Raw genomic sequence first — 13,282 nt, forward strand, 5'->3', positions numbered from 1 at the left:
TTTGTCACCCACAATTTCGCCACACTTTGTGTGTGTGTGACAATCATTGGTACTTTAACTTTAATTACACATAGCTGGGACTATTGTCTTTAAGTATATATGATGTCCGTTTTCATCATTTTTCTTTTATAAAATAAAAAATCAAAAACAAAATGGCCCTCACATATTTGTCTTTTCAGTGTGCAACCCTCTGTGGAAAAAGTTTGGACACCCCGATGTAGAACGAACAACATGGACAATTCAACAATGTTTATTAGTGTTTTTGTAACTGTAGTTGTGAAGAAATCCACTGCATAATAGTTTGTCAAGCACTGTTACAAAAATAGTGCAATTACATACACTTCTTTAGGAACACCTGCAGGAACAATCCAAAGATATTCAATGCAAGAGACAAGCTATCTTTGCAAAACCAGATTTTTTTTGCAAACATTTCTGGTTCTTAATGTGATTATCTTGTGTTTGAGTACCTCATAATATAGCCTGTGAGCTCAGATTGATGTCTCCTGGTTAGCAGCTTTCACGTGACAAGTCATCTGATTGCCTGTAGATTCTGCAGAAACTTTAAAGGGGAACATTATCACAGATTCAGAAGGGTTAAAACCAATAAAAATCAATTCCCAGTGGGTTGTTTTATTTTTCGAAGTTTTTTTCAAAATTTTACCCATCACGGAATATCCCGAAAAAAGGCTTTAAAGTGCCTGATTTTCGCTATCTGTAAATCCACCCGTTCATTTTCCTGTGACGTCACATAGTGACGCCAATACAAACAAACATGGTGGATAGCACAGAACGATATAGCAACATTAGCTTGGATTCAGACTCGGATTTCAGCGGCTTAAGTGATTCAACAAATTACGCATGTGTTGAAACGGATGGTTGGAGTGTGGAGGCAGATAGCGAAAACGAAATTGAAGAAAAAAAATGAAGCTATTGAGCGAATAGCTATTGAAGCTATTCGGGGATCGCCTTCTAACCAACGATTGCATCTTTTGACCACTGGAGCAACTTAAATCCGTCGATTGGTAAGTGTATGTTTGGCATTAAATGTGGATGGAAGGAAAGGCTTGATGCAAATATAGCTACAAATGTACATACAGCTAGCCTAAATAGCATGTTAGCATTGATTAGCTTGCAGTCATGCCGTGACCAAATATGTGTGATTAGCACATAAGTCAATAACATCAACAAAATTCACCTTTGTGATTTCGTTGACTTTATCGTTGGAAATGCATCTGCTTTGAGTGTCGCAGGATATCCACACATCTCTGTCACATTGCTGTCGTCGGTAAAATGTGCAGAACAAACGAGGGACTTTCCCATCTTTTGACACTGGTGCAACTTGAATCCGTCGATTGGTATGTGTTTGTTTGGCATTAAATGTGGGTGGAGGGAAAGGCTGGATGCACATATAGCTACAAATGAGGCATAACGATGCAATATGTACGTACAGCTAGCCTAAATAGCATGTTAGCATCGATTAGCAAGCCGTGCTAATCGATGCACATTCCATGTAAGTCAACTTGAATCCGTCCCTGATCGTGTTGTTACACCCTCCGACAACACACTGACGAGGCATGATGTCTCCGAGGTACGGAAAACAGTCGAAAAAACAAAACATAACGGCTGATTTGACTTGTGTGTGTTATGTGTTTGAGAAAATGGCTTCCCATTGTAATGTCACTGGTGAAAGATCATCGCTTCGACAGTGAACAATTGAAAGGCGTTTAAATCACCAAATTCACCCTTTTAGAGTTCGAAAATCGGTTAAAAAAACATATGGTCTTTTTTCTGCAACATCAAGGTATATATTGACGCTTACATAGGTCTGGTGATAATGTTCCCCTTTAAGTGCAAGAATGAAACTGTAGGCTCTAAGGGCGTGCAGAGTGAGTTAAAAAAACAGCGTGTTTGGCTTGGCTCTTGCTGTCTATCAGATAGAGCTGGTACACCTTGTGGTGCATCACCATCTCATCCAGGCTGCGGAAAACCTGGAAGAGCGGAGAGTTGCAGTCATCTCTAAGAGTGCTCTATTTAGAAGTTATATTTCCAGGGCCTATTTAATTCTCCAAGCGTACCTCTTCGCTTTTCTTGCCCTCTTTTCCCAGAGCAAAACCTTGCATCTCCTCCAGGAAGCGGATGGGAACATTGTAAACCTTCTGCTGGTAGAGCACAGCAAGGGTGAAAGGTTGGCGGGCTGTCTGGCCCGAGCTGTGTCTGATGAGGAAAGTGCCGTCCTATAACAGGTACACCATTTAGGACAGTTAATAAGTAATGACAACAACAAAACATTGCTCATAAGTGAGGACAACCCTCCCATCTTCTCAAGGGACATTACTTTAGAAATTCTACATTTTTGTAGAAGTGCAAATGAACTTTGCCCGATAATTACTAAACACACAACTATTCAACACAAGTGAGCATGCAAGGTAATTGTCCCTTAAGTTGCCATATAGTCAAGCATAGTGGTGTTAGCATCATGGGCTGGGGCTGCATGAGCGCTGCCAATTCTAGGGAGCTGTAGTTTGTTAAGAGAATTCCAACGTGACTCTGTGAATTCCATGCCCAATAGGATTATGCAATGTTTGATAACAATGTTGCTCACGCCTAATAGTCGACTGATTACCCAATTTGGACATGATCACCAGCGCACCCCTCGACCCAAAAGGGAATAAGCGGTAGAAAAAGGATGGATGGATGGCACTGTAAAGCATAAACCCCGTTTCCATAAGAGTTGGGAAATTGTGTAAATATAAACGGAATACAATGATTTGTAAATCCTTTTCAACCCATAATAAGTTGAATGCACTACAAAGAAAACATATTTGATGTTCAAACTCATAAACTTTATTTTTTTTTGCTAATAATAAATAACTTTTGAATTTCCAGGCTGCAATATGTGCCAAAGTAGTTGGGAAAGAGCATTTTCACCCCTTTGTTACATAACCTTTTCTTTTAACAACACTCAATAAACGTTTAGGAACTGAGGAAACTAATTTTGAAGCTTTGAAAGCGGAATTCTTTCCCATTCGTGTTTTATGTAGAGCTTCAGTCGTCCAACAGTACGGAGTCTCCGCTGTCGTATTTTACGCTTCATAATGCGCCACACATTTTCGATGGGAGACAGGTCTGGACTGCAGGCGGGCCAGGAAAGTACCCACACTCTTATACTACGAAACCACGCTGTTGGCATTGTCTTGCTGAAATAAGCAGGGGCGTCCATGATAACGTTGCTTATATGACAACATATGTTGCTCCAAAACCTGTATGGACCATTCAGCATTAATGGTGCCTTCACAGATGTGTAAGTTACCCATGCCTTGGGCACTAATACACCCCCATACCATCACAGATGCTGGCTTTTGAACTTTGCACCTATAACAATCTGGAAGGTTATTTTCCTCTTTGTTCCGGAGGACACCACATCCTCTGATTCCAAATATAATTTGAAATGTGGACTCGTCAGACCCCAGAACACCTTTCCACTTTGCATCAGTCCATCTTAGATCAGCTCAGGCCCAGCAAAGCCAGCGGCGTTCCTTGGTGTTGTTGATGAATGGGTTTTGCTTTGCACAGCAGAGTTTTAACTTGCACTTACAGATGTAGCAACCAACTGTAGTTACTGACTGTGGTTTTATGAAGTATTCCTGAGCCCATGTGGTGATATCCTTTACACACTGATGTCGGTTTTTGATGCAGTACCGCCTGAGGGATCAAACGTCTGGAATATCATCGCTTACGTGCTGTGATTTCTCCAGATTCTCTGAACTTTTTGATGATTTTACGGACCGTAGATGGTAAAATCCCTAAATTCTTTGCAATAGCTCGTTGAGAAATGTTGTTCTAAAACCGTTCAAAAAATTGCTTACAAATTGGTGACCCTCACCCCATCCTTGTTTGTGAATTACTTAGCATTTCATGGAAGCTGCTTTTAAACCCAATCATGGCACCCACCTGTTCCCAATTAGCCTGCACACCTGTAATGTTTAAGTGTTTGATGAGCATTCCTCAACTTTATCAGTATTTATTGGCATCTTTTCTTACGTCTTTGTTACGTGTTGCTGGCATCAAATTCTAAAGTTAATGATTATTTGCACAAAAAAAATGTTTATCAGTTTGAACATCAAATATGTTGTCTTTGTAGCATATTCAACTGGAAATATGGGTTGAAATGGATTTGCAAATCATTGTATTCCGTTTATATTTACATCTAACACAATTTCTCAACTCATATGGAAATGGGGTTTGTATTTGCATGCATTGCCAGCTATTTGTGTTGAATCATTTAAATCAAAACATGGTTACATTTAGTAAGCTTAATGTAAGAATTTGGATGACTGTATATAAAGTCGTACCGTATTGATTCTCAACAAGAGATCCTCTGCTGTCTTCCTGTCACAATTTCCTGCAAACCACACTGGATCCTATTGTATAATAGCAATATAAACATACAGTATATGCCTCCTATTTTGCACAGCAATTTATTTTCTTTCTTTACCTCATTCTCTGTCCCTTCAGTTACTCTTGCTCCACCAAAAGCTCAAAATAGAGAGAAAAAAATGTCAATATGCAATACTTCATTCATTTGTATTTATAGATTTGTATTAAAGATATACACACATATATGTGGTGTGGATGTGCGTGATTCCAAAGAGAAAATGTGTGGTGATAAACAGTACATTTACAGTAACTCATTGGAAAGTCCGCTTTCCTCTGTTTGGTGTCATTAAAGGTTGAATGAAGAATACATTTAGTTTTATTAGACATAAACACAATAGTTAACTTATGCTGTATGATGTATGCAAATGTTAGTAAATACTAAACACATTTTCTGTGCTTTTGATGTAAGTTTGCAAAACATAAACTTTACATTATTCTGGGAACATTTGGAAAATGTGTGTAAAAAAAAATCTGAATCATTTAAAGTCAACGAGAATCACTGTTCCAAACGTTGCACTGCGTTATTATAAATCTGGGTATTAAAAACAGCTAAATACTGTACTATCATAAGTAGCAGTGTTAATAAAATAATTGTGCTTACTTGCATGCTTCATATCCGTTAAGCGAGGATTTAGAGGGCTAGAATGCAGACAGGAATGTTAAAAATAACATGCAGTTTTTAGCGTAAATACTCTAATAAAGTACAATAAATACAAACCCCGAAACCAGTGAAGTTGGCACGTTATGTAAATCGTAAATGAATAAAAAATACACTGATTTGCAAATCCTTTTCAACCTATTTTCAATTGAATGGACTGCAAAGACAAAATACTTAATGCCCGAACTGGACAACTTTGTTATTTTTGGGGAATATTAGCTCATTTGGAATTTGATGCTTGCAACATGTTTCAAAAAAGCTGGCACAAGAGGCAAAAAAAACTGAGAAAGTTGAGGAATGCTCATCAAAACACTTATTTGGAGCATCCCGCAGTTGAAGAGGCTAATTGGGAACAGGTGGGTGCCATGATTGGGTATAAAAGCAGCTTCCATGAAATGCTCAGTCATTCGCAAACAAGGATGGGGCCAGGGTCACCACTTTGTGAACAAATGTGTGAGCGAATTGTCCGACAGTTTAAGAACAACATTTCTCAATGCGCTATTGCAAGGAATTTGGGGATTTCACCATCTGTCGTCAGTAATATCATCAAAAGGTACAGAAAATCTGGAGAAATCACTGCACGTAAGCGATGATATTACGGACCTTCAATCCCTCAGGCGGTACTGCATCAAAAAGCGACATCAGTGTGTAAAGGATATCACCACATGGGCTCAGGAACACTTTAGAAAACCACTGTCAGTAACTACAGTTGGTCGCTACATCTGTAAGTGCAAGTTAAAACTCTACTATGCAAAGCGAAAGCAATTCATCAACAACACCCGTTAACGCAGTCGGTTTCGCTGGGTCTGAGCTCATCGAAGATGGACTGATGCAAAGCGGAAAAGTGTTCGGTGGGCTGACGAATCTACATTTCAAGTTATTTTTGGTAGCTGTGGATGTCATGTCCTCGGAACAAAGAGGAAAAAAACATCCGGACTGTTATAGGTGCAAAGTTCAAAAGCCAGGATCTGTGATGGTATGGGGGTGTATTAGTGCCCAGGGCATGGGCAACATACACATCTGTGAAGGCACCATTAATGCTGAAAGGTACATACAGGTTTCGGAGCAACATATGTTGTTATTCAAACAACGTTATCATGAACGCCCCTGCTTATTTCAGCAAGACAATGCCAAGCCACGTGTTACAACAGCATGGCTTCATAGTAAAAGAGTGTGGGTACTAGACTGGCCTGCCCGTAGCCTAGACCTGTCCCATTAAAAATGTGTGGCGTAAAATGAAGCCTAAAATACGACAGCGGAGACCCTGGACGTTGAACCACATAAGCAAGAATGGGGAAATAATTCCACCTGAAAAGCGTCAAAATTTGGTTTCCTCAGTTCCCAAACGTTTACTGAGTGTTGTTAAAAGGAAAGGCCATATAACACAGTGGTGAAAATGCCCCTGTATCAACTTTTTTGCAACGTGTTGCTGCCAATAAATTCTAAGTTAATGATTATTTGCAAAAAAAAAAATTAAGCTTCTCGGTTCGAACATTAAATATCTTGTCTTTGCAGTCTATTCAATTGAAAATGAGTTGGAAAGGATTTGCAAATCATTGTATTCTGTTTTTATTTACCAATTACACAATATGCCTACGTCACTGGTTTTGGGTTTTGTAGAATATAAAGCCGATATGAAATTAAACGCACAGTTCACCAAGTTTCCTACCTTAGCATGGCTGGGAGAGGGGGCTTAAAACCTGGCATTGTTGGGGGTGGTTTGGAGGGAAAGGTGGCAGCTCTTGCTTCAAAAGTAGGAGCTGAAATGTGAAAACATGCTGATAATATACTTGTTAACACTTTACGATGTAGTACAAAAGTGTTACTAAGAGGAATGTTGCTTCATACCTGTCTTTACCTCAATCAAGGAAGGCAGGAAGGAATTCTGAAAAAAAATGATTAAATTAATGCAAAGTTGTGCACTCTTTAAGTATAGAATGGGGATGAGTTACTGTAGAGCAGGGGTCACCAACCTTTTTGAAACCAAGAGCTACTTCTTGGGTACTGATTAATGCAAAGGGCTACCAGTTTGATACCATGAATTGATTAAACAAGTTGAAAAACTTATTCGGGTGTTACCATTTAGTGGTCAATTGTACGGAATATGTACTGAACTGTGCAATTTACTAATACACACTTAAATAAATTGCCAGAAATAGCCAATTTGCTCAATTTACCTTAAACTCTATGTTATTATTAATAATTAATGATATTTATCTTTGTGGAAACACTGATAATTTTAATGATTTTTCACAATAAATACAAATAGAAACTGATAAATATATTTAAAAAAAGGGGTATTTCTGTCCATCATTCTGTTGTACATTTTTTTTCCTTCTACGCAAGGTTTTTTGTACAGAATAAATGATGAAAAAAACACTTAATTGAACGGTTTAAAAGAGGAGAAAACACGAAAAAAATTAAAATTTATCTTCAATTTCCAATCTTTAAAATTCAAAATTCAACCGAAAAAAAGAAGACAAAAACTAGCTAGTTCGAATCCTTCTGAAATTTTTTTTTAAATAATTTATGGAACATCATTAGTAATTTTTCCTGATTAAGATTAATTTTAGAATTTTGATGACATGTTTTAAATAGGTTCAAATCCACTTTTGAAATAAGATTTAAATTTGATTCTGCAGATTTTCTAGAATTGCCAGAATATTTTGGGGGGAATTTTAATCATAATAAGTTTGAAGAAATATTTCACAAATATTATTTGTCGAAAAAACAGAAGCTAAAATGAAGAATCAAATTAAAATGTATTTATTATTCTTTACAATAAAAAAATACTTAAACATTGATTTAAATTGTCAGGAAAGAAGAGGAAGGGATTTAAAAGGTAAAAAGGTATATGTGTTTAAAAATTCAAAATTCAACCGAAAAAAAGAAGACAAAAACTAGCTAGTTCGAATCCTCCTGAAAAAATGTAAAAAATAATTTATGCAACATCATTAGTATTTTTTCCTGATTAAGATTAATTTTAGAATTTTAATGACATGTTTTAGATGTTAAAATCCAATCTGCACTTTGTTAGAATATATAACAAATTAGACCAAGCTATATTTCTAACAAAGACAAATCAATATTTCTTCTTGATTTTCCAGAACAAAAATTAAAAAAAAAATTCAAAAGACTTTGAAATAAGATTTAAATTTGATTCTACAGATTTTCCAGATTTGCCAGAATATTTTTGGGGAATTTTGATCATAATAAGTTTGAAGAAATATTTCACAAATATTCTTCGTCAAAAAAACAGATGCTAAAATGAAGAATTAAATTAAAATGTATTTATTATTCTTTACAATAAAAAAAAATAATTTACTTGAACATTGATTTAAATTGTCAGGAAAGAAGAGGAAGAAATTTAAAAGGTAAAAAGGTATATGTGTTTAAAAATCCTAAAATCATTCTTAAGGTTGTATTTTTTCTCTAAAATGGTCTTTCTGAAAGTTATAAGAAGCAAAGTAAAAAAAACTAATGAATTTATTTAAACAAGTTAAGACCAAGAATTTTAAATATTTTCTTGGATTTTCAAATTCTATTTGAGTTTTGTCTCTCTTAGAATTAAAAATGTCGAGCAAAGCGAGACCAGCTTGCTAGTAAATAAATACAATTTAAAAAAATAGAGGCAGCTCACTGGTAAGTGCTGATATTTGAGCTATTTTTAGAACAGGCCAGCGGGCTACTCATCTGGTTCTTACGGGCTACCTGGTGCCCGCGGGCACCGCGTTGGTGACCCCTGCTGTAGAACATCCAGTTGAAATGAAAATGTGGATCTGGACACTTACAGATTTTGCTCTGGGAACTGGAGGCTTCATTCTGCATAGTGACAGTATGTCAAAATCCATTGAATGTACAAGGAATGTTAAACACTACATCGAAAAAGATTATATGTACCCTGGATAATACAACCAACAGATTTGATAGGATTTAAAACAAAAGGCAATATTCTCTAACAACTGTATTGAAAATGAGGCATCAGTAATGCTGATTATGTTAAGTTCCCTTTACCTTACATGCACACTTCTTGGAATTTTCAAATAATTGTCCGTAGAAAGTCACAACAATTTATGTGAATTATAGGGAATACAGGGACATTTAGAAGAGAAAACTCGGGAAATAATCTCAGAAAAAAACAACAGATTTATGGTCATGTTTTGCCGCATATATAATCACAAAAGGCAATATTATGTATTTAATGAATTTACATTACTACTGAAAATACATAATTGATATATACATCCAACTATGTGATATCTCAATCAGATAGTTTGAAATATATATACATTTTTTCTAATATTTCTGAAATAGCCATAAAAAAAAAAACACAGTAATGTGTCCAATTGTTTGTTGTTTTTTTCTGAAGCAATAAACAATTCAATGCTTAATAATATACACATAACATAAATAGTTATACTACATATAATAATATTTATAACATTCAAAATAAATTATTAATATAATATGTATTTAAAAATATAATAATAAAAACAAATTGATAAAACAATAATTAAAAATAATTCAACTGCTGCACTTATGGTGTTGGTGTTAAAAACGTATGTATGGAAAGATATAATAACATAAACATTTATTCCCCACATTGCATTATATAATAAACACACAGCTATGTGCCAGACAACCTGGAGTATTGGCATGTGATGCTGGCATATCAGTACACTATTTTGTGGATTTGGTACTTATACCAAATCCATTGACGAAATTCCATCCATCCATTCATCTTCTTCCGCTTATCCGAGGTCAGGTCACGGGGGCAGCAGCCTAAGCAGGGAAGCCCAGACTTCCCTCTCCCCAGCCACTTCGTCTAGCTCTTCCCGGGGGATCCCGAGGCGTTCCCAGGCCAGCCGGGAGACATAGTCTTCCCAAAGCGTCCTGGGTCTTCCCTGTGGCCTCCTACCGGTTGGACGTGCCCTAAACACCTCCCTAGGGAGGCGTTCGGGTGGCATCCTGACCAGCTGCCCGAACCACCTCATCTGGCTCCTCCCGATGTGGAGGAGCAGCAGCTTTACTTGGAGCTCCTCCCGGATGGCAGAGCTTCTCACCCTATCTCTAAGGGAGAGCCCCACCACACGGCGGTGGAAACTCATTTCTGCCGCTTGTACCCGTGATCTTATCCTTTTGGTCATGACCCAAAGCTCATGGCCACAGGTGAGGATGGGAACGTAGATCGACCGGTAAATTGAGAGCTTTGCCTTCCGGCTCAGCTCCTTCTTCACCACAACGGATCGGTACAATGTCCGTATTACTGAAGACGCCGCACCGATCCACCTGTCGATCTCACAATCCACTATTCCCTCACTCGTGAACAAGACTCCTAGGTACTTGAACTCCTCCACTTGGAGCAGGGTCTCCTCCGCAACCCGGAGATGGCATTCCACCCTTTTCCGGGCGAGAACCATGGACTCGGACTTGGAGGTGCTGATTCTCATTCTGGTCGCTTCACACTCGGCTGCGAACCGATCCAGTGAGAGCTGAAGATCCTGGCCAGATGAAGCCATCAGGACTACATCATCTGCAAAAAGCAGAGACCTAATCCCGTGGCCACCAAACCGGAACCCCTCAACGCCTTGGCTGCGCCTAGAAATTCTGTCCATAAAAGTTATGAACAGAATCGGTGACAAAGGACAGCCTTGGCGGAGTCCAACCCTCACTGGAAACGTGTCCGACTTACTGCCGGCAATGCGGACCAAACTCTGACACTGATCATACAGGGAGCGGACCGGCACAAAAAGACAGTCCAATACCCCATTCTCTCTGAGCACCCCCCTCAGGAAGTCCCGAGGGACACGGTCGAATGCCTTCTCCAAGTCCACAAAGCACATGTAGACCAAACTCCCATGCACCCTCAAGGACCCTGCCGAGAGTCTGGAACTGGTCCACAGTTCCACGACCAGGACGAAAACCACACTGTTCCTCCTGAATCCGAGGTTCGACATTGACGGAATTGGACATTTAAAATTTTTACATAAATACAGATGGATTTAACCCGTTTAGCAAGATGGGAGGGGTGCAGTTATTCACCAACGCAAAGTACGACACAACAATAAACATACTGAATACCACCTCTCTGACAGTATCAATCAAAACTGAGCATTATTATATTCGTAAAGACAAAATTCCTGTATTAGATTATTCACGTGTCCCTAATGTTTCGGCCAGTTAGAGTATCTGGTAGACAGGCACATACATGGGTGAAGACGTGAGTGACGTCTTGGTAGATGAAGAAATTCTAATCAGGCCTCGGGGACCCGGCGGGCAAGCTGAAAGGGAAGAAGGAATAAAATGAAATCGTTTTGTCTAGAGCAGGGGTCACCAACCCTTTTTGAAACCAAGAGCTACCTCTTGGGTACTGATTAATGTGAAGGGCTACCAGTTTGATACACACTTAAATAAATTGCCAGAAATAGCCAGTTTGCTCAATTTACCTTTAATAAATAAATCTATATATATATATAAAAAAATGTCTATTTCTGTCTGTCACTCCGTCGTACATTTTTTTCCTTTTACGGAAGGTTTTTTTTTTGTAGAGAATAAATGATGAAAAAACACTTGATTGAACTGTTTAAAAGAGGAGAAAACAGGAAAAAAATTAAAATTACATTTTGAAACATAGTTTATCTTCAATTTTGACTCTTTAAAATTCAAAATTCAACCGAAAAAAAATGAAGAGAAAAGCTAGCTAATTCGAATCTTTTTGAAAAAATAAAAAATAAATTAATGGAACCTCATTATTAATTTTTCCTGATTGAGATTCATTTTAGAATTTTGATGACATGTTTTAAATAGGTTAAAATCCAATCTGCACTTTGTTAAAATATATAACAAATTGGACCAAGCTATATTTCTAACAAAGACAAATCATTATTTCTTCTGGATTTTCCAGAACAATATTTTTTAAAAGAAATTCAAAAGACTTTGAAATAAGATTTAAATTTGATTCTACAGATTTTCTAATCATTTTTTTAAATTTTAATCATAATAAGTTTGAAGAAATATTTCACAAATATTCTTCGTCGAAAAAACAGACGCTAAAATGAATAAGTAAATTAAAATTTATTTATTATTCTTCACAATAAAACATTAAAAATACTTGAACATTGATTTAAATTGTCAGGATAGAAGAGGAAGGAATTTAAAAGGTAAAAAGGTATATGTGTTTAAAAATCCTAAACTCATTTTTAAGGTTGTATTTTTTCTCTAAAATTTTCTTTCTGAAAGTTAAAGGAAGCAAAGTAAAAAAATAAATGCATTTATTTAAACAAGTAAAGACCAAGTCTTTCAAATATTTTCTTGGATTTTCAAATTCTATTTGAGTTTTGTCTCTCTTAGAATTTAAAATGTCGAGCAAAGCGAGACCAGCTAGCTAGTAAATAGATGACATTTTAAAAATAGAGGCAGCTCACTGGTAAGTGCTGCTATTTGAGCTATTTTTAGAACAGGCCAATAGGCTACTCATCTGGTCCTCACGGGCTACCTGGTGCCCGCGGGCACCGCGTTGGTGACCCCTGCTCTAGAGTATTGTTCATTGTAAATATGCAAACATTTCGTCAGCTTAATCACGTCCACATTTATGCACCCTACCAGCTGCTGGTTCTAAATAGAGGTCATCATCATCCCCCTGAAACATGAGAACACACAGTTTGATGAGAGCAAGCACAGTAAATGGCACTCTAGTATACAGAGTGGCTATTCATACTCTATATGTAGAAGAATTGGTCGTTATAATTGTCTTTTGTTTGCATTGTCTTGAAGCTGCACGGTTAAATCAATAGAATTCAAAGTAGATATACATTGGAATGCATTGCATTTACCTGTTCTTCATTTGGATTGAGATAAACATCTGAAACAAAGAAAAACATCAAACACCCTCACACACTGGAATATAACAATGTTATTAATTGTCATACAATACATTTATAGTAAACTGCCCCTTTAGATCAGTGGTGTCAAAGTCAAGGATCGCGGGCAAAATCCGGCCCGTAAATTAATTATTTATGGCCCCCGGGATATTTGATTAGTATTAGACCCGGCCCGCAGGCCACAGCCGCCTGCTGCGGTTTTGTACGTACTAGTTCATCAGTGTTGGCGCTAGGAATATTCGAAATGGAGTTGCAGGGACCCCATCAAGTCATAAAAATGGGGTCCCTGTCATAAACGTTTCTTAAT

General features: G+C 37.4%; 1 protein-coding gene across 2 annotated transcripts in view; it reads right to left on the minus strand.

Annotated features, from left to right (window-relative positions):
• Positions 1-234: 234 nt before the first annotated feature.
• si:dkeyp-117b11.1 (B-cell linker protein) overlaps positions 235-13,282 on the minus strand; it is a 35,741-nt gene continuing 22,693 nt past the window's right edge. For both annotated transcript variants that reach the window (XM_061898357.1, XM_061898363.1), the window contains exons 9-19: positions 12,928-12,956; positions 12,698-12,734; positions 11,304-11,376; positions 8,887-8,917; positions 6,944-6,980; positions 6,765-6,855; positions 5,039-5,076; positions 4,496-4,536; positions 4,353-4,421; positions 2,076-2,234; positions 235-1,988 (exon numbers count right to left, since the gene is read on the minus strand). In XM_061898357.1, the coding sequence (XP_061754341.1) occupies positions 1,872-1,988; positions 2,076-2,234; positions 4,353-4,421; positions 4,496-4,536; positions 5,039-5,076; positions 6,765-6,855; positions 6,944-6,980; positions 8,887-8,917; positions 11,304-11,376; positions 12,698-12,734; positions 12,928-12,956 (722 nt within the window). In that variant the 3' untranslated portion in view covers positions 235-1,871. The remainder of the gene's footprint in view (positions 1,989-2,075; positions 2,235-4,352; positions 4,422-4,495; positions 4,537-5,038; positions 5,077-6,764; positions 6,856-6,943; positions 6,981-8,886; positions 8,918-11,303; positions 11,377-12,697; positions 12,735-12,927; positions 12,957-13,282) is intronic.

This window comes from Nerophis ophidion, linkage group LG01 (genome assembly GCF_033978795.1).
Source record: "Nerophis ophidion isolate RoL-2023_Sa linkage group LG01, RoL_Noph_v1.0, whole genome shotgun sequence".
NCBI classification, from domain to species: domain Eukaryota; kingdom Metazoa; phylum Chordata; class Actinopteri; order Syngnathiformes; family Syngnathidae; genus Nerophis; species Nerophis ophidion.